The 21,191-nt window shown below is 39.8% G+C and overlaps 1 protein-coding gene across 2 annotated transcripts; it reads right to left on the bottom strand.

Moving 5' to 3' along the window:
• Positions 1-7: 7 nt before the first annotated feature.
• LOC117508653 lies at positions 8-17,988 on the bottom strand. 2 transcript variants are annotated; one of them, XM_034168455.1, is made up of 8 exons: positions 17,841-17,982; positions 17,610-17,730; positions 17,388-17,450; positions 10,833-10,910; positions 10,460-10,592; positions 3,509-3,669; positions 515-586; positions 8-395 (listed from the first exon to the last, which is right to left on the bottom strand). In XM_034168455.1, the coding sequence occupies exons 2-8, from the start codon at positions 17,658-17,660 to the stop codon at positions 318-320; spliced, it is 636 nt and encodes a 211-aa protein (XP_034024346.1). In that variant the 5' UTR covers positions 17,661-17,730; positions 17,841-17,982; the 3' UTR covers positions 8-317. The 2 variants fall into 2 exon arrangements, with proteins under 2 accessions (XP_034024346.1, XP_034024345.1); XM_034168454.1 differs by having other exon boundaries at positions 17,610-17,988.
• Between the last annotated feature and the right edge of the window lie 3,203 nt (positions 17,989-21,191).

Here is a 21,191-nt window from a genome sequence, read left to right as displayed (position 1 = left end):
TTTACTATTTGTTAAAAGGCCATTTCTACTAAATGACAACATCAGGTTTGTCTTTGATCCTTAGTGGTTTGCAGGCATGTGGACATTTTTGAGTTCACGAGTCAAAGCCACACGTGGAAATTAATTTGCACAAAGTCCCATACTGCAAAGTGATGTCTGCTGACTTCCACGATGAGTGACGCACTCGTGTCCCGTGTCTCTAAATCATTCTGAGTGATTGTGGATCAATGTATAAAGTCCTTGGATCATCTATTCCTGGTCGTACAGAAACTGTCTGAGTACATTGTATACCATCTCCCAGCTCAATGTGAAACTCTTCAACTGATCGCACTGCGCTGCAGGTAAGACAAACACCAGTCCGTAGTCAACCACGGCAGAAACCGTTCCCGTGGGAGCTACAAAAAACAAAACAAAACAAAACAAAACAATGAAATTGCACATATTTGAAGCTCAGCACACATTTGTCATTGAAAAAAACAATAAAAGTATAAATCCACTGGTGAAAAATGCCTACCTGAAAGTGTGCACTACAGCTGTGGAGAAGTATCGGCCCAGAGCCGGGGAGGATCTGTAGAGGGTCCGTCAGCTGGCAGGGTTAAGACAAGTAAAGACAATGACAGTGAATCACTATGACTAACACCGGACCTGCTACATTGGAAAAAAAAAAAAAGGCTGCAAAGTCTGTCAGCAGATCTGTAAAAACTGGTTTTAAAACTTTGTTGTCTCAGTGTCCACTGGGGAAGTGTTAGAATTTTGAAGTAATGGATTTTCAAGTTTGAAATTATAAGGGGGAACTTGTTCAGATTGTTGCAGTTGTAGGTAAAACTCTGAGGCCATTAAATTGTATTTCTATATCAAGTTAGATTCTTTTAAGTAATACAAAAATATATCGCAATGCTAAAATACCCTCAGCCATATGAGCATTGTGTTCTTAATAATTTGCAAGTTGTTTAATTAATTATTAATATCCTATTGCAGTATGCAGTATTAAATAGGGTATAACACAATGCTAAAATACCTGTGGCCATATGAGCATTATGTTCTTTAGAATTTGCAGGTGTTTAATTATTAAGATCCGACTGTCTTACTTATAATTTGTACATGTTCGATAAAGCCCCTCTATCTATCAATCAATCAATCAATAACAATATTTACATTTAAGAGTGGAAGTTGTGCAAATCAAGGAATAACTGTAGATCACCCTTTAAAAATAAAAAATAAACCAGCTAAGAAATCACATGTATCACTCTCTCTGCGGCTCACTGGACTCTGTCGATACTTTTAAAAGCCAACTTAAGACTTTCTTTTTACTCAAGCGTTTGCTTAGCTTTTAGGCTGCTCTGTTATCCTATGTTTGTTTTATGTTTTTATGTCTCGGCCATTGTCTGATGTTTTGTGTGGTGTACTCTGCTTTTATGTTGTTGAAGCACCTTGTGGCTCTTGTCTGTGAAGGTGCTATATAATAAAATTTACTTACTTAATTACTTACTTACTATGTACATAAGTATTCACACTTTTTGCCATGAAGCTCAAAATTGAGCTCAGGTGTATCCTGTTTCCACTGATCATCCTTGAGATGTTATTCACAGCTTAATTGGAGTCCACCAGGGAGGTGATGGTCTAGTGATTAAGTGCTGGGCTTGAGAGCAGAGGATCTTCAGTCAAACCCCAGCCAGACCGGAAAATCACTAAAGGCCCTTGGGCAAGGTCCTTATTCCCTAGTTGCTCCCGGGTGGTTTGTGGGCGCCTTGCATGGCAGCAGTCTGACATCGGGGTGAATGTGAGGCATTGACGTGTAAAGAGCTTTGAGAGATGGAAAAGCGCTATATAAATGCAGTCCATTTACCATTCACCTGGGGTAAATTCAGTTGATTGGACATGATTTGGAAAGGCACACACCTGTCTACATATAAGGTCCCACAGTTGACAGTACATGTCAGAGCACAAACCAAGCATGAAGTCAAAGGAATTGTCTGTAGACCTCAGAGACAGGATTGCCTCAAGGCAAAAATCTGGGGAAGGCCAGAGAGCTGGCCAACTGTCGAAACTGAGCGATCGAGGGAGAAGGACCTTAGTCAGGGAGGTGAACAAGAACCCGATGGTCACGCTCTAAGAGCTCCAGCATTCCTCTGTGGAGAGAGGAGAACCTTCCAGAAGGACAACCATCTCTGTAGCAATCCACCAATCAGGCCTGTATGGTAGAGTGTCCAGACAGAAGCCACTCCTTAGTAAAAGGCAAATGGCAGCCTGCCTGGAGTTTGCCAAAAGACACCTGAAGGACTCTCAGACCATGAGAAAAACAATTCTCTGGTCTGATGAAACAACAATTAAACACTTTGGTGTGAATGCCAGGCGTCATGTTTGGAGGAAACCAGGCATCATCCCTACAGTGAAACATGGTGGTGACAGCATCATACTGTGGGGATGTTTTTCAGTGGCAGGGACTGGGAGACTAGTCAGGATTGAGGGAAAGATGAATGCAGCAATGTACATAGACATTTTAGATGAAAACCTCAGACTGGGGTGACGGTTCATCTTTCAGCAGGACAATGACTCTAAGCACACAGCCAAGATATCAAAGGAGTGGATTTAGGACAACTCTGTGAATATCCTTGAGTGGCCCAGCCAGAGTCCAGAACCTGAATCCAATTGAACATCTTTGGAGAGATCTGAAAATGGGTCTGCTCCCCAACCAAAATGGTAAATGGACTGCATTTATATAGCATTTTTCCATCTGTATCAGAAACTCAAAGCTCTTTATAATTATGCCTCATATTCACCCATTCACACAAAGACACCAATGTCAGGGTACTGCCATGCAAGGTGCTCACTACACACTGGGAGCAACTAGTGATTAAGGACCTTGCCCAAGGGCCCTTAATGATTTTCTGGTCTGGCTGGCGTTTGAACCGAAGATCCTCTGGCCTGAAGCTCAACGCTGAACCAATAGACCATCACATCCAACCTGATGGAGCTTGAGAGGTGTTGCAAAGAGAAATAGGCAAAACTGTCCAAAGAACTACAGTTTTCACTCATAGTACCAGCAACATGAAACTTTACTCACTCGTGGTAACGGCAATATGAGAATTAACTACACCGACTAAACCAGTTGAACTACAAAAACACAATACATCAATGACACTAACAACACTGTTAAACTAACATGAACCACAATAACAAAATCCCCAAACCCCGAACTCCCATGGTGCATTGCAGAACATCCATTGTTTACAGGTTAGCTAAAATGGCTAATTTCTCCAAAAATATTAGTCTTATCAACTTTGTTTTCGCAGCATTTATCCTTGACCCAAAATACATAAGCATACCAAACAGCAAATGTCAGTTATCCTCGGTTTTTGTGTGATCGAAGCCATACACACTCGCACACAGAGGCCACTTGGCTATTATAATGTAGATACATTTATAATACAAATTATTATTCTATGCATTACGATTTCATATTATTTCATTAATGACAAGATTCAGATGCAAGAAGCTTCAGCCAAACCTTTTCTTGAAGTTCAGTCATTAATACTTTGCTGTCATTGGACCAATGACTGCTCAGCTTCTCTGCAAAGTTCTGGCTGTTCACTTGGAAGCTCCCATTGAAATACTGATGAATTATAAATGACGAGCGGTCATACTTCTCATCCACATCCTCATGAATCACTGTTCAAAGACAAACAAATGAAATAAGTGCTTAATATGAGATAATGCACTGTTACATTAAACACAAACATCAACTTTGTGTTGTGCCTCCAGAAACACCATGTCATCACAATATTTCTCAAAATTTACTGTCAACTTGCCATAGACAGGAGAAACATGGAATTTTCCAGTTGCTGGCATTCTCATCACTAAGGCACCAGCGTGCTAGATCATCCCCAGATACACACAACATATGGCCAAAATGTTGTACCAGAATACTTGCTCATAGTGCAAGTAATAGCCCTCATCTGAATCTACCTTTGCAACGCTACAAAAAAACAAAGTACCAAAGACATCCAATAGTCACCTTAGGTTACTGGTTAGCAACCAAATTTCGCCAATATATAGTAAGACAGGAAACACCAGTTCTCCAAAGACTTTCACCTTTGTTCTTCTGTAAGGCTTACTCACTGCCTTTGGTTGTGCACAAATTGTCTTCTTACAGGTCTAATATCTTTTAATGTTTCTCAAAAGCCTTCAAGAAGAACTGGAACCCAAATCCACTTGTAGCTATCTTAGGTGTACCTAGACTAGCGTTTTACCTATGTCCGACACTCATCATGGTATATCTTTGAGTATGGATGTGGTGAAATCAGGAATGCATTACACTGATACATAAGATACCACAGCAATGATAAACTGAAATACTTAAATAAGATGTGGAACCTTCTGCTGATGTACATGCATGGGCAGATCTGACCAAATCCATATTGTTATGTAAACGCACACAGATTTAGAGCACCATTTTTCTTGAAAAGAAAAAAAAAAAAAAAAAAAAAAAGCTGTCTTGCCTGTTGTATTTAGTTGTATTTTTCCATGACTGTGATAATGGTTTGTCACCGTGTGCTTTGATAAACTTATACAACCCCTGGCAAAAATTATGGAATCACCGGCCTCAGAGGATGTTCATTCAGTTGTTTAATTTTGTAGAAAAAAAGCAGATCACAGACATGACACAAAACTAAAGTCATTTCAAATGGCAACTTTCTGGCTTTAAGAAACACTATAAGAAATCAAGAAAAAAAGATTGTGGCAGTCAGTAACGGTTACTTTTTTAGACCAAGCAGAGGAAAAAAATATGGAATCACTCAATTCTGAGGAAAAAATTATGGAATCACCCTGTACATTTTCATCCCCAAAACTAACACCTGCATCAAATCAGATCTGCTCGTTAGTCTGCATCTAAAAAGGAGTGATCACACCTTGGAGAGCTGTTGCACCAAGTGGACTGACATGAATCATGGCTCCAACACGAGAGATGTCAATTGAAACAAAGGAGAGGATTATCAAACTCTTAAAAGAGAGTAAATCATCACGCAATGTTGCAAAAGATGTTGGTTGTTCACAGTCAGTTGTGTCTAAACTCTGGACCAAATACAAACAACATGGGAAGGTTGTTAAAGGCAAACATACTGGTAGACCAAGGAAGACATCAAAGCGTCAAGACAGAAAACTTAAAGCAATATGTCTCAAAAATCGAAAAATGCACAACAAAACAAATGAGGAACGAATGGGAGGAAACTGGAGTCAACGTCTGTGACCGAACTGTAAGAAACCGCCTAAAGGAAATGGGATTTACATACAGAAAAGCTAAACGAAAGCCATTATTAACACCTAAACAGAAAAAAACAAGGTTACAATGGGCTAAGGAAAAGCAATCGTGGACTGTGGATGACTGGATGAAAGTCATATTCAGTGATGAATCTCGAATCTGCATTGGGCAAGGTGATGATGCTGGAACTTTTGTTTGGTGCCGTTCCAATGAGATTTATAAAGATGACTGCCTGAAGAGAACATGTAAATTTCCACAGTCATTGATGATATGGGGCTACATGTCAGGTAAAGGCACTGGGGAGATGGCTGTCATTACATCATCAATAAATGCACAAGTTTACGTTGATATTTTGGACAATTGAAAGGATGTTTGGGGATGATGAAATCATTTTTCAAGATGATAATGCATCTTGCCATACAGCAAAAACTGTGAAAACATTCCTTGCAAAAGACACACAGGGTCAATGTCATGGCATAGGGTCAATGTCAACGAGCAGATGTGATTTGATGCAGGTGTTAGTTTTGGGGATGAAAATTTACAGGGTGATTCCATAATTTTTTTCCTCAGAATTGAGTGATTCCATATTTTTTTCCTCTGCTTGGTCTAAAAAGTAACAGTTACTGACTGCCAGAATCTTTTTTCCTGATTTCTTATAGTGTTTCTTAAAGCCAGAAAGTTGCCATTTGAAATGACTTTAGTTTTGTGTCATGTCTGTGATCTGCCTTTTTTCTACAAAATTAAACAACTGAATGAACATCCTCCGAGGCCGGTGATTCCATAATTTTTGCCAGGGGTTGTATATAATAAAAATTGTTTAAGAAAGTGGTATCAACATTGCTAAACATCTCTGTGCAGGGACAACATGACTCCATAAGCTCATCCTAGATGTCTCTAGATCTCAAATGGTGAGGATCCAGAGACATGAATGTCACTCTTGAGATAAGTGAATACAATTTCAACTCTTTCACTGCACACATACGAGGTCTGTTAGAAAACTAACCGACCTTATTATTTTTTTCAAAAACCATATGGATTTGAATCACGTGTGATTACATCAGACATGCTTGAACCCTCGTGGGCATGCAAGAGTTTTTTCACGCCTGTCGGTTATGTCATTCGCCTGTGGGCAGTCTGTGAGTGAGGAGTGGCCCACCCTCTCGTCGTTTTTTCATTGTTTAGGAATGGCTCAGAGACTGCTGCTTTGTTTGATAAAAAGTTTTTCAAAAACTGTAAGGCACAACTGAGTGGACACCATTCGATAAATTCAGCTGGTTTTCGGTGAAAATTTTAACGGCTGATGAGAGATTTTGGTCTGTTAGTGTCGCTTTAAGGATGGCCCACGGCGCATGATGGCAATCTGCGCTCCGAGGCGTTGTCGTCTCGCTGTTTCAAGCTGAAAACTTCCACATTTCAGGCTCTGTTCACCCAGGTCATCGTCAGAGAACAGAGAAGTTTCAGAAGAGGTCGGCATGAGGAGTTTATGCAGACATTCCACTGTTAAAGGAGATTTTGTAATGAAAGAACGTGCAGGCAGATTCGCATGTCGGGCCGGACCCGACCGCGGGGGATCGCGACAGGAAAAACACCTCCGTTGGAAACCTTAACGGACAAGTTGGAACATGCCCAGCTGTTAAACAATTTCTCAGTTACTCACTTGTTGAAAGCCATCAAAAGCCGCCTGAATTTTACAAATGTTTTCAACACGGAGGTGTTTTTCCTGTTGCGGCGCAGACGGATTTGCGTCGTCGTCACGGAACCGACTCGGCGAATTTGCCCGCACGTTCTTTCATTACAAAATCTCCTTTAACAGTGGAATGTCCGCATAAACTCCTCATGCCGACTTCTTATGAAACTTCTCTGTTCTCTGACGACGACCTGGGTGAACAGAGCCTTAAATTAGGATGTTTTCAGCTCGAAACAGCCAGACGGACGCCACCTCCGACCACGCCAATCCGCTTTGTGAGCTGTCCTTAAAGCGAAAGAAACTCCACAATCTCTCATCAGCCGTTAAAGTTTTCACCGAAAACCAGCTGAATTTCTCGAATAGTGTCCACTCGGATATCCCTCACAGGTCCTGAAAAAATTTTGATAAAGCAACGCGCGCCGTCTTCAGCAGCGTCTCAGACAAAGGATTTCAGCCGAGAAAGCTGGACCAGTGCTCACTCAAAGCCTGCCCACAGGCGAATGACGTCACCGACACGCGTGAAAAAACTCACGCATGCGCACGAGGGTTCAAGCATGTCTGGTGTAATCGCACGTGATTCAAATCCATATAGGTTTTTTTTTTTATAAAACTGCCGGTTAGTTTTCTAATAGACCTCGTATACACTAGTGATGTGAAGTCACTGAAAGCCTTGTTCTTATTCTTGATCCAGGACAGTTGCAAACCCAGACACTGCGATTCCTCACTCAGCTTTTCCACCGGTGCAATGGAAGCATCCCTTTATTCTGCAAAGATCACAACATCATCTGTGATGTCACGGTCAGTAAACCTTTCCTTGCTAACAAAGGCACTTCATCTGCTGTGCTCTCCAAAAAGACTGTCACTGACATATACTTTTTTATATCGATACACTGACATATTATGCCACTGTATTGCAATATCTGCCATGTATTCACTATAATCTGGCTACCTACTATCAGGACATTCTGAATGTCATTATGTTAATAGGGTTTTAAAAAGGAATAGTTTTCACCATGTGTCATGCTCAATTCTGACATTACAGGGTAACATATGTCACATGTCATAGAATCCAATGTACAGTGACATTGTTTGACATTTACTTAGCAAACCAAGCATTTAACACAGTCAAAACTATTCCATTTATTAATCCTATTAGTTCAACCAATTATTTGCACCACTTTTTACCAAAATTGGAGCAACTTTAACTTTTGACCACTGTACAAATTGAAACTGACCTTTGTCACCATTCTTAATGTTTTTATCCCATAACTCTGTAACATTCAGTCATAGATAGTTTGAAATCTTTGTGATCAGACATATAATGTGGCAGAGGTGGGAGTAAATCGCTGTCAAGTCATTCTCAACTCATCAATCTGCAAGTCCCAAGTCAAGTCTCAAGTCAACTGCTCTTACATGCTAAATGTCTGTCATCAGACACTTTATTAATCTGTCTTTCAGGGATGAACAATTAGCTCTTTTATTAAGGTGCATATTTGAATCAACATTTAGTTAAATTTTTAGCTTGATGTTTGTAAATATTAGGCTCAGTGTGTAAATTCTTAGCATTAACTAATCTGCTAAAGTTTTAGGTTTGACAGAAATTTGATAATGTAGTGTTTGCCTTTTATTCTCCCTAATTTTTGGTCTTCATCTGTGGGTCAAAAGAAAATCTAAACTGAAAACTAGCATTCCCATGCCAATGAAATTAAATGTGATTCTTTTTCTCCATCAAATAAACCTGTTAATTATGAAGATACGCCTCTTTTTAAATTTCAGAATTATTATTATTATTATTATTATTTTGTCAGTGTACATGACAACAAAAAGAGTTGCCAGCTGCTGGAAAATTATTTTAAAAACACACTCTTCCAGGCACACAAAAAAGGGTCAGATTCAGTCAGCTCAGCCAGTAATGTGAACACAGCATAAGATCAGCTCACTTTACAAATAGGCAGGCTGTCCTTTTTGCAAACTTTTTTCCACAAATGGGCAGTTTGTCCTCTCTGGTGAGATTCAAACCCGTTCTTACACCCCGTCTGTCCTCTTTCAAACACCTTCTATTTTATAAACTGGCTGCCTGCCTCGTTTGCTGGATGATCTGCAGACTGCACAGGAGGACAGCCCCTGTCCCTGGTGTCCTGCCACGCATGCAGAGGATTTGGCTGCACCCAGCTGGGGATGCAGCCAAATCTTTCCGACTGCGCCAGGACATTTCACACAATTCAGAAAAAAGCGCAGGAATTATATGCCTGTATTTATAAGATTTTGAATGAGATGTGCGCTATTTGGAAGACTTGAGGTGAGCCACGAATCACGCCCCTCCCCGTGTCCCTTACAGAGAAACCCAGAGGTGAACTGTCCCCCGTGCGCCCCTCCCCTTTCTTTCACCTTCTCATTACTTCTGTGCACTCTGACAGCAAGCAGGGTGCCTGCAGCTGCCTGCAGGGGGCATCAATTTGCCAATTCTACACGAAGTGACAAGAAAACCATTTTGCAGTGGCAATGAATTTTTTTTTATTTGTTTAAGTGCTCATCCTCATGGTGCCGTCTCCCATAAATGCTGCCCTGGGCGATGGCCCGCATCGCCCGTATTAAAAACCACCACTGATCTCACGAACAACAAAATTTTTGTCTTTTCATTTTAAGTGGGCCAAATCACTTTTATTAAAAGTAAACTAATAGAAATTGCTACTGTAATTTTAATCTTTTATCAAGCCATGTAACTTGCTATGATCCCAAGTTCTGAACAGGTGTGATACTGGTGTGTGGCCACAGCGTGCACATCTGATGTTGCTCACAGTGGTCCTCGGTGTACTCAGGGAGCTTGTGTGTATGCCCAGACACATGAAAAATTAGACTGAACATTGTCCATAACCATGAAATCATATTTTTACTGCATTTATATAGCACTTTTCCACACAGTAAAATCACCAGTGTAAAACTAACACTGACAGGACCATATGTTCTCTGGCAGTGTTAATTTAACACTGGTAATTTTACTGTGCATCTGAATCAAAAGCTCAAAGAACTTTAACATGATGCCTTACATTCACCCATTCATGTACAAACTCTCACACTGATGATAGTGTGCTGCCATGCAATGCACTCAACTGGCACCCCAAACGAGGATCTTCTGGTCTCAAGCCCACCGCTTTAACCATGAGACCATCATCTTGCCACAAAATCTAAGCAATTCCAGACATCCTTCTTTCAAGTGTTTCTTATTTGATGGTTTTCAACTGATTCAAATGTTCAAATAATGTATTTTCAAATGCATAAAATGAAGAAATACATTTTCACCTCCAAATGACCAAAACAATGTATTTCAAATATATCAAATATGTTTGAAAAGATACAAGTTCCTGCTCTAAATTACCAAACTTTGACTTCTTATTTGACATGAAGTTGTGATGATTGGACTTACGGCTGGCAGGTTGCCTAGACATATCAGTTTATTGATTGATCAAAAACAATATTAATAGATATACAACTCAATCATTGTAAAACTGTACCTGAGCATAAGGCCAGTGAGATCAGAATCACACTTAAGATAAGGACAGCAATGCCGACGAGGACCACCCATAGCCTGACCCTCCAGAAGACAACGTCATTCAGTTCCCTCCACATCTTGCTGCATTGTGAAGACTAGTAGAATTGTTCAATTACAAATCATTTACGGAACCATACGGTCAGTATACAACATTTACAAATATTATAAGTCCATACTGACACAGAGGAGTCCGAAACCCTTGGAGATGACTGAAAATGAGGTACTTCTACATTAGCACGCCTTCAGAAAAACTCTCCAAGTGTAAAATACAAAACATTTGAGTTGTAAAACCATGACACTACAAATACATCATAATTTTTTAAATATTTACAAACCTGCTTCTTGACATTTTGATCTTCCAAGTTTCTGTTATGTTCTGCTCCACCTACCATCTCTCCGTTCCTGTCAGCAGGCTAAGAGGAAAAAAAAAAAACAACACACACACATGCTGCATCATTGCGGTCTTTACTGAAAACAGAACATTACTTCATATGGTTTTCTAGGAAATATATTTAAAGTGAAGACAGAATGTGAAAGATAGGAAGTTCCTTTTGCAAAAAAGACAATAGCTACTATTGCAGCATGACACAGGGTGATGAGTCCAGATTATTTTAGAACAGAACAACCACAAAAGGAAGCACACATTTGGTTTAGTTTTTTTTTTTTTAAACACTCGTAGAAAAACTGCCGTTACAATTTTTTAACCTCAAGATTAATTTCTGATCACTGCACATTTTGAATAAAAAAAAAGTTCTTACATTTGAAAACTTGTAATTAAAATAGCTTTAAGTAAAAAAAAAATAACAATTCTTTAGAAATCTTTGATGTTCATCTGTAAATTAAATTAAATAGATAAAAAAAAATGCACACCAAGATCCTCCGCTGAGGTGCACATGCAGAAAAACTCAAATATAAAGAAAAAGCATAGCACACTCAAAATACTGAAGTCTAGCCGCTGTTTTATTTCATAATTACGTTTCGGCCAAAAGGCCTTCGTCAGATAGCAGCTTCCGTTGGACCAAGAGTTCCTGTAAATTAAAACCATAACTTAGCTGTTGTTGTTTCAGATGAGTAGATTTCTTGATTAACATGATACTGAACCGTGGACATTTATTTTTATACAAAATAGCAAGTCTGGTAGATTCATTCATTCCTATCTGCATTTCCACCTGAAAAAAAGATGGCAAATAAATCTAAATATACTGTATATTTTAAACACACCAGGAGAGGATGTAACAGTGACTGCAGTGTGTTTGTTAATTAGGATTTCTGATTGTGACATAAACCTCATGATGAAATAATTTTTTATTTAGTAATTTCAACATTTAATTACATCTTCGTTGACTATGTGATTGCTTTTAATGTTGTAATCAAGACAGAGTAATTACTAAAATATGAATTTGACTATTGTAGTGATTGTGAATGCTTTGAATTTATGCACAATAGGGGTGGGGCTTCTTCTACCTGTGCAAATGTCTTATTGACTGAACACTGACTTCAAGGACACGTTTAACGATTCATTAATTTAATGTTAAAATATAAAAGGATACAGCTTTTTCAAATAGTAAAATAGCTGCTCTTTAAAGAGCCTTTGTTTAATTTTGAAGCGCAACAACAGGTGTGAGTTTTCAGAGAGGACAGGTGAGCTGGACCCTCAGGACATTTAACCAGATGAAGGTCTGCAGCATCAACGTCTTGGTGGAGTTTTTGGAGATTTTCTCATCTTCCGTCTGGACTTCAGATTTTGATGTTCATCTCCATCACTGGATGTTTTTGCATCTGGATTCACAAGGTTCTCTGCACAACAAATGTTGAAACAGTCCTGATGTGGGACAAGTGAAGAAATACATTTCTTAAAATATAAAGATACATGAAACAGCACTGTGTTATTTTCTTTAAGGTCTGATTAGTAGATAGTTAAAAAAAAGTTATATAAAGTTGAGACTTCTTGTCACAGCAGCAACAATTTAAAAAAAACTATTGTGTAGATTTGGTAAAAATAAAAACAAATTAAACTATTTAAAAATATAAACATTCACTCAGCTCGACTGAGTGAGTGATTCTGCAGCTAAAGGCTCAGCTAACATTAGCAGATAAATAAAATGGTAAATGGACTGCATTTATATAGCGCTTTTCCATCTGTATCAGACGCTCAAAGCGCTTTACAATAATGCCTCACATTCACCCTGATGTCAGGGTGCTGCCATACAAGGCGCTCACTACACACCGGGAGCAATAGGGGATTAAAGGCCTTGCCCAAGGGCCCTTAGTGATTTTCCAGTCAGGCGGGGATTTGAACCCATGATCTTCTGGACTCAAGCCCAACACCTTAACCACTAGACTATCACCTCCCTGAAGATACAACTTCAGTGTTCAGCAGTGCACTACATCTCGTTTATTTTCAGATAACTCACTCACCTCAGACAAATTTGCAGAAGCTCCATTCCTCAAACTGGGTGTGTATGTATATCCAAAAGTGAAGAATTTCAAATTGAGTGTGTGTGTACAATCGCACCAGCTGCTGTCTCTCTTTGACGGGTCTGTGGGTCTGCCTGGCCTCACTCCAGTTGCTGAAAAAAGCTCCTCCCCGCAGGGTGATGTCCATCATTCATTCTTCTACTTTTGCTCCTAATCTTGTGGTTATGGCTTGCATGCTGAGTGTTTCGCTTTTTCTTGTCGCAAATTCATGAAGGCGATTGTCGGGGTTGTTCACTGGATGCTCGAAAAGCCACATAATGACACCCTCTCTGCACATCCAGATGCATTGTTGCTGTGTTCACTTTTGCAAAAAACCCAAGCATAAGTGTCAGAATGACACTTATGCTCGAGTTCACGTAAGTGTCAGAATGACACTTATGTGAAAGGCCCCTGACTCTTTTCAAACTCTAGTTGTTTCCCTTCCTCTGGCAAATGGTGATCATTCACAGCTTGTTTTTGGGCTTCTTCCCTTATACACTGTGTTTCTTCTGCTGCATTACTAAAACGCATGTGAACATGTCAGATCAGATTACTACAGTTATCTGATTACTAACACTTCTCTGATTATTATGGTCATGTAAATGTGCTCAGTGTGCACTGGTTTTTCCCAAGTTCTGTAAATGACTGGATGACCCACAATAACTTTTGCTTTGCAAGGCGAAATATTTATTTATTATTCATTTATTTTTTTTTTTTTTAATTGATGCACACAATGTTTTTTTTATTTTAAATTGGTAGTAATCACATGACACTACTAATTTAACATAAAATAAAAAAATTAGTAGTAATCACATGACAGCAGGGTGGTTAATGCCAAGTGGTTAATGCGCTTGGTTTCAGTGCAGAAGGTTCCGGATTCAAATCCCACCCCTGCCACATTTCTCCATGTAATGTGGAGTTGCGTCAGGAAGGGCATCCGGCGTAAAACCTGCGCCAGTTCAACATGCAGACCCACCTTGGATTTGCTGTGACGACCCCGAGTGCAAACAAGGGAGCAGCCGAAGGGACTTACTTACTAGTAATCACATGACAATATCCATTTGAGAATTTGCAGTACGAGAGTTGCGCACAAGGCAGAATGGGTTGGGCAGAAAGCATCTGGGTCTGGCAGGTGAGTTATTTGTGATGAAATTAAAGATTGTATTGAAATATATGGAGGGGTGGGCATTCCGATGAACACAATACCGGCTGCGTGCTTGTGGATCCTCCTTTTCAGGCAGAATTTCACATGAGTACAGTCATTAAAAATTGAAGCTAGAAGTCTTTGTTTTATCACAACATTTTCATAGACTGAACATTGTACTTGAACAGAGTGTGTTGTTATCAGTGTGTGAACTATACCGTGGCTTTCGGGGATGCTCACTTATGGCAGGGGGTGGGAGTGCTTCCATGTGCCTCAGAGCAAGGACTTACCCAAAACAACATCCATTATTACAAACCTGTGCAGCTACTTGCCTCATGCAAGCACAACAGATATACACTAGGCATGTGAATCTCATCACTGACAACGATTCAATACGCACCTCGACACACTACCAGCAATACGATACATATGGCGATACATGACATTACGATTCACCCCAGTTCCCGATTCAATGCAATTTGATATGTATTTGATGGCGATTCAATTCCTCACAATGCAATATGATGCGATTTGGTGCGATACGATTAATGAAGGTATTGATAAGATTTTCTCGATATCGATGCCATTATCGATTCCGCTTATCGATCCAATTCTTTATCGATTCCCTAATCAATACCTCTTGTGAATTTTCCGTGTACTAAAAGTAGGCTTTACAGGTTTTCTATGTCAACAACATTTTATTGAGTCTTAAAGTAAATAAATATGAAATTGGTCACTGGATCCTTGATTTCTGGACATAAATAAAAACAATAAAATCTGTACATGGTCACTGGATCCTTGATGTACATGATGGATCCTTGATCTCTGGACAGAAATAGAAATAAACAAAATATGAAGTTTTTGTCAAAAGCATTTCCTTTCAGATATTAATGGCACAAATGAAACTCCATAGACTCTGAGCTGAGCTCTTACAGCCGGCTGCGCCGCACGCCAGCATGTAATTCATAAGAAACACAGGATGTCTCATTTTGGGGGAAAAAAACGGTTTTGGTCGGTTTAGTTTGTTTGCATTATAACATTTGGAAAGACGTGTCATTTGATTTAAAACGGCGATTCGCTCTGAAGTTATTATTTCAGACTGAACTCTGTGCAGCTCTTTGGAGCTGTGCACTTAGTCCCACAAAACAGAGGATATTATAATAATTATTATTATTATTTACTTTATTTGATGGACAACTTCGGGCTGAGCTCCTCTGAGCAGGCGTGAGGTGCTCACGCTAGAGAACCATCGCATAAAACTCCGGTGTGGAACGGCCAGGACGATTCTCGTTTGATGAGAGTCCCAGTTCGTGACTTTAATCCACACAAAGATGACTCATGATTGACATCTTTAAATGGCTTTGAGAGGGGTTAATGAAGACACTCAGGACCTGCCGTTGATAGTGAAGCAGAGAACCTGCGAACAGTGGGTCGAAGCCCTGCTTCGTTGCTTCAAGCAGCCCCACTGCAAGTCTGCAATCAACATAGAGAAATGATAATTTCCCAATAAACACCCTCAAAAACAATGGCCACTCTAGTGTCCCGAACTGAAGGACTGATAAGGGAATCATGATGTCATCATGTTTGTTGTGGTAGAAATGTGCTTTCTAGCTTTCGTCCGTCTTGCATTCAATGTGTATCGGGAAAAAAATCGATGCAAGCAGGCAGCGAGTGATGCAACACGATTCAACCCGTCAAATGAATCGATGCACTCACATCGTGCACGTTTGTATCTCGATACCGATTGATATTGATTAATCTCCACATGCCTATTATACACACATCACATACAACCTCCACACACGCATCAAATCTGAATCAAATCTAAACAAGGAATTAAGTCTGCATTAACATGCGTAAAATAACCCTGAAATACTATAACACCCATCAACAAACCAATCGATGACACCACACAAACGCAGGAACATTAAAACCAGACCATTTAAAAACTATTAGCCAACACAGTGCTGACAATAATAAAGGATTATTAACCGAGCGTGAGGTCTGTATGAGAAAATATCAGACTGGAAATCAGCCAATCAGACTGCGCGTACTGTCGTAGCCATGTAATAACAGTTTATATAGTGTCTATATAAAGGCGATGACCTGATTTACATTACAAATAACCTAATTTTACACATGATCCATGACTGTGACAATACAATAAAAACAACACGGAAATGCATGTGGAAAAAAAAGCATTTTGCCAATATTTTAGACTCCCTCAAAATATCACAAATTATGTTTTTTGGGGAGCTCATGTCTTTTTTTAACCTTAATTTAACCAGGTTAGTCCCATTCACCCTACTGAAGTTTCAAATCCCACAAAACTTCAGAGAGTTCACCGTGCTGTGAGATCTCAGTAAGACTGAGAACTACATTGAGACCTCTGATCATGCTGCACTTTAAACCGCTGCACATGGACAACACCATTAACATCGTAACATAAAAATAGTTTTATATTGTGCCTAAAACTCTAATATATTCTCTGGGGTTTATAGACAGTTATTGCTTTTGTTTTTGTAAATAGTGCGAGAATCACAGGCTGTCCTCTCCGTTATTTCAATGGAGCTGCTGTGAGATACGCTCGCTGATCATTCGTTCTGGGGGAAAGTGAGTTTGCTCTTTAACGTCTTGATTATTGTTCTTTACAACACCGTTGTCCTCTTTGTTCCAGACTAATATATATAATATGTCTGAAAGTCGGTTTGCGTTTATTAAATTCCACGCAGATTAAACGTAGCAGACACGGATTATTTGTTATATTTGTTTATAGCAAGTTTTCCAGGGTATCATGGGATGCAGTCTCTTATTAACGTGATGAAAAGCATAAAAAAAAAATACATTTTTTGTGTATAATATTAATTTACAATTGTCATCATGTGGATTCTCTAAATGTTGTTTGACTGCAGCGACTCTCTGGCGTGCAAGGGATTATGGGATATGTCAACAGGGAGAATTAAAATAAAGATCTCTTTTGCAAGGGAGACCTGGGCAATTTAAAGTTTCCAATTCACCGAACTTGCATGTCTTTAAATGTGGGAGGAAACCGGAGCACCCAGAGGAAACCCACGCAAACACGGGGAGAACCTGTATATTCCACACAGAAAGGCCACAGGTGGGAATCGAACCCATGACCTTCTTGTTGTGAGGCAACAGTGCTAACCACTAATCCACCGTACTAGTCTCTTTAAGGGGACGAGGGGTCATTCACATGCAGGTTGTTATGTATGTTGAAATCGCCAACCTTAGCTCATCCCAACACCCCCTGAACAGCACGTGACCTCACCTGGGCATGAAGTAAATGGTGTTCCTCTGGAGGTAATCCACCATCCCCATTATCCACTACGATCTGAGAACAGACAAACATTTATGTTAATGCTTGCTGTGGCACAAAGATAAAAAGATACAGGAATATGTTGCACATGAAACACAACTGAAACAATTATTAATAATTTTTTAATCATCTCATTGTGGATCATATATTCAGTATATTAACAAATGGACTCACCCCTGCTCCATCATGAAGATTATTTTCAATGGACTGCATTTCAAGCGCCATAGTTTTATTTTCAGCGCTCAGTACCAGCTGAGAATCTCCAAACTGTCTGCTGTGCGAACCCGGAAGTGCACTTCAGCCAAAAAAAAAAAAAAAAAACTTAGAAGTGTAACCACGTTTCCCGTGGGAACTAAAACATGTCAGTTGTGGTAAAGCAGCGGGTCACCCTGCGGCGCTTCGAACCCAACAGGTCGTCTAAAAGCCGGTTTTCTCGGCTGTTCGTCCTTTGATCTGCAGCGGACAGGTAAGTTTTTCCTTCAGGTTTCGCTTCAGGTCCTGACGTCATAAGGCGTCGGCAAGTAAACAATCAGCGGGAAGAAACTTGACACCACTTTATTATCCATGGTAAAAAGAAGACTTTTTTGTCCGCTGCTCTTGCAAACTGTTACTTTTATGTGGAAATTTGCAAACCACGTGATCCAGACCTCACGTGTTATGAAAAATATTGGGACCTATAACATTTTGTGACCTGCTTTTGAAATTTTACCCGTTTGAGCTCATCCCATACTTTTTACTGAGTTGTTTCTTACTGAATTTTTTTCAAGTGACACACGTTAAATTAGATTTCCAGTAATCTTGTAAGTTACCTTTTAATATGAAGTATAACATTTTATTGGCATCACTATGCATCATTTATAATTATTATTTAAAAATGTAGCTACTTTTATCCTTGTATATATACAACATTTGTGTTAGTGCAGCAGATAGCAATACATAGTTTTGGCCATAGTGAATGTTTGGTTTTTGGTATTTGTTCTAGTTGATTCCATCAGAAGAAGAATGTTTGCCTATCCCAGAGGTCATTGGGTGAGAGGCAGGGTGTGTGTGTGTGTGTGGTTTTTTTTTTTTTTTTTTTTGCTAATGCCCTACCCCTGGACAGGCCTACTGCAGGGCATTAGCAAAAACAACAGCAACAAAAACAAACAAACAAAAAAAACCAACAAAAAAACAAAACCTCATATATATATATATATATATATATATATATATATATATATATAATATATTATATATACACTCAACAAAAATATAAACGCAACACTTTTGGTTTTGCTCCCATTTTGTATGAGATGAACTCAAAGATCTAAAACTTTTTCCACATACACAATATCACCATTTCCCTCAAATATTGTTCACAAACCAGTCTAAATCTGTGATAGTGAGCACTTCTCCTTTGCTGAGATAATCCATCCCACCTCACAGGTGATTAGACACCATGATTAGTACACAGGTGTGCCTTAGACTGTCCACAATAAAAGGCCACTCTGAAAGGTGCCGTTTTAATCACAAGCACAATGCCACAGATGTCGCAAGATTTGAGGGAGCGTGCAATTGGCATGCTGACAGCAGGAATGGCAACCAGAGCTGTTGCTCGTGTATGGAATGTTCATTTCTCTACCATAAGCCGTCTCCAAAGGCGTTTCAGAGAATTTGGCAGTACATCCAAGCAGCCTCACAACTGCAGACCACGTGTAACCACACCAGCCCAGGACCTCCACATCCAGCATGTTCACCTCCAAGATCGTCTGAGACCAGCCACTCGGACAGCTGCTGAAACAATCGGTTTGCATAAGCAAAGAATTTCTGCACAAACTGTCAGAAACCGTCTCAGGGAAGCTCATCTGCATGTTCGTCGTCCTCATCGGGGTCTTGACCTGACTCCAGTTCGTCGTTGTAACCGACTTGAGTGGGCAAATGCTCACATTCGCTGGTGTTTGGCACGTTGGAGAGGTGTTCTCTTCACGGATGAATCCAGGTTCACACAGTTCAGGACAGATGGCAGACAGCGTGTGTGGCGTCGTGTGGGTGAGCGGTTTTCTGATGTCAATGTTGTGGATCGAGTGGCCCATGGTGGCGGTGGGGTTATGGTATGTGCAGGCGTCTGTTATGGACGAAGAACACAGGTGCATTTTATTGATGGCATTTTGAATGCACAGAGATACCGTGACGAGATCCTGAGGCCCATTGTTGTGCCATACATCCAGAACATCACCTCATGTTGCAGCAGGATAATGCACGGCCCCATGTTGCAAGGATCTGTACACAATCTTGGAAGCTGAAAATGTCCCAGTTCTTGCATGGCCGGCATACTCACCGGACATGCGTGTACCAGTTCCTGCCAATATCCAGCAACTTCGCACAGCCATTGAAGAGGAGTGGACCAACATTCCACAGGCCACAATTGACAACCCGATCAACTCTATGCGAAGGAGATGTGTTGCACTGCATGAGGCAAATGGTGGTCACACCAGATACTGACTGGTATCCCCCCCAATAAAACAAAACTGCACCTTTCAGAGTGGCCTTTTATTGTGGACAGTCCTAAGGCACACCTGTGCACTAATCATGGTGTCTAATCAGCATCTTGATATGGCCACCTGTGAGGTGGGATGGATTATCTCAGCAAAGGAGAAGTGCTCACTATCACAGATTTAGACTGGTTTGTGAACAATATTTGAGGGAAATGGTGATATTGTGTATGTGGAAAAAAGTTTTAGATCTTTGAGTTCATCTCATACAAAATGGGAGCAAAACCAAAAGTGTTGCGTTCATATTTTTGTTGAGTGTATGTATATATATATATATATATATATATATATATATATATATATATATATATATATATATATATTACAAAAGTCACAGAACTTTTCCCCCAGGACATTTTTCTGTAACTTGGTGTGAAAGTCACAGCATATCATTTTTGTGACCCAATTCAAATTACCCTGGCACCAAGTCAGTCAAAGTGCCATAGCTCATTTTTCTCACCAAGTGAATCTTTTATTGAAATCTGCATGCTGTTGTGCTGATACTTGCATGAACAGGTGTGCTCATCTACCTGACACACTAAACATCACCATCTGCCACACAATACATATTTATTCTCATGATACAAGGCACGGTGAGTAAAATATAAGTAAATAACTAAATAGGTTTGACAGGACACACATTCAGTGTGCCGACACACTTTTCCCACAACTAAATAGTTAAAGCTGATGCCGCTGATTCGATCTGTTTATGGACACATCAGCACTAACAAGAAAACTGGAATTCATAACAGGAAATATTTTGACTTTATCATTGTGGAAAAACCAGAATGTGATGACTTTCATGGTTTCTCTGTGTCAGCCCTCATCATCTAGGGTATTGGATAGTGATGGAGAAACTGAAACTTTGTGAATCACTGAATCAATATGAAGCAATTGTACTGAAGTGGTTCAGTATGTCGAAGCATTTGATACAATTAAATATGGCGACATCTGCTGGTCAATCTTCAACATAGCATTTACATGGAACAATAATCATTTACTTAACAAACTGACAAAAAGGACTAATAAAATATTCTTTACAAATTCTCGTTAGTGTCTTCAGCATATACCTGTTTTCAACAAACAGACCAAAATCCAGATTTCATTCCTCGAGTCTTCTTCCGATGGACAATTTGTGTCTGTGCACACGGCCTAATGATGTCAGTGAGTAAAACGGACCGTGCAACTGCAACACTTCAGTGAAGTGCAGCTGTTGCTCATCTCT

The sequence above is a fragment of the Thalassophryne amazonica genome, chromosome 4 (genome assembly GCF_902500255.1).
Source record: "Thalassophryne amazonica chromosome 4, fThaAma1.1, whole genome shotgun sequence".
NCBI lineage: Eukaryota > Metazoa > Chordata > Actinopteri > Batrachoidiformes > Batrachoididae > Thalassophryne > Thalassophryne amazonica.
The sequence above is the reverse complement of the archived record's forward strand: the minus strand, read 5'-3'. Positions and strand labels throughout refer to the sequence as shown.

Bases quoted from the DNA above. Each gene is read 5' to 3' on its own strand.
- LOC117508653 (XM_034168454.1), bottom strand. From the start codon at position 17,660: ATGGCGCTTGAAATGCAGTCCATTGAAAATAATCTTCATGATGGAGCA. The intron at 10,911-17,387 runs GTGAGGTCACGT...TTTTCCTCTTAG, and splicing joins ACCATTTACTTCATGCCCAG to CCTGCTGACAGGAACGGAGA. The intron at 587-3,508 runs GTTTGGCTGAAG...TAACCCTGCCAG, and splicing joins TGACTGAACTTCAAGAAAAG to CTGACGGACCCTCTACAGAT.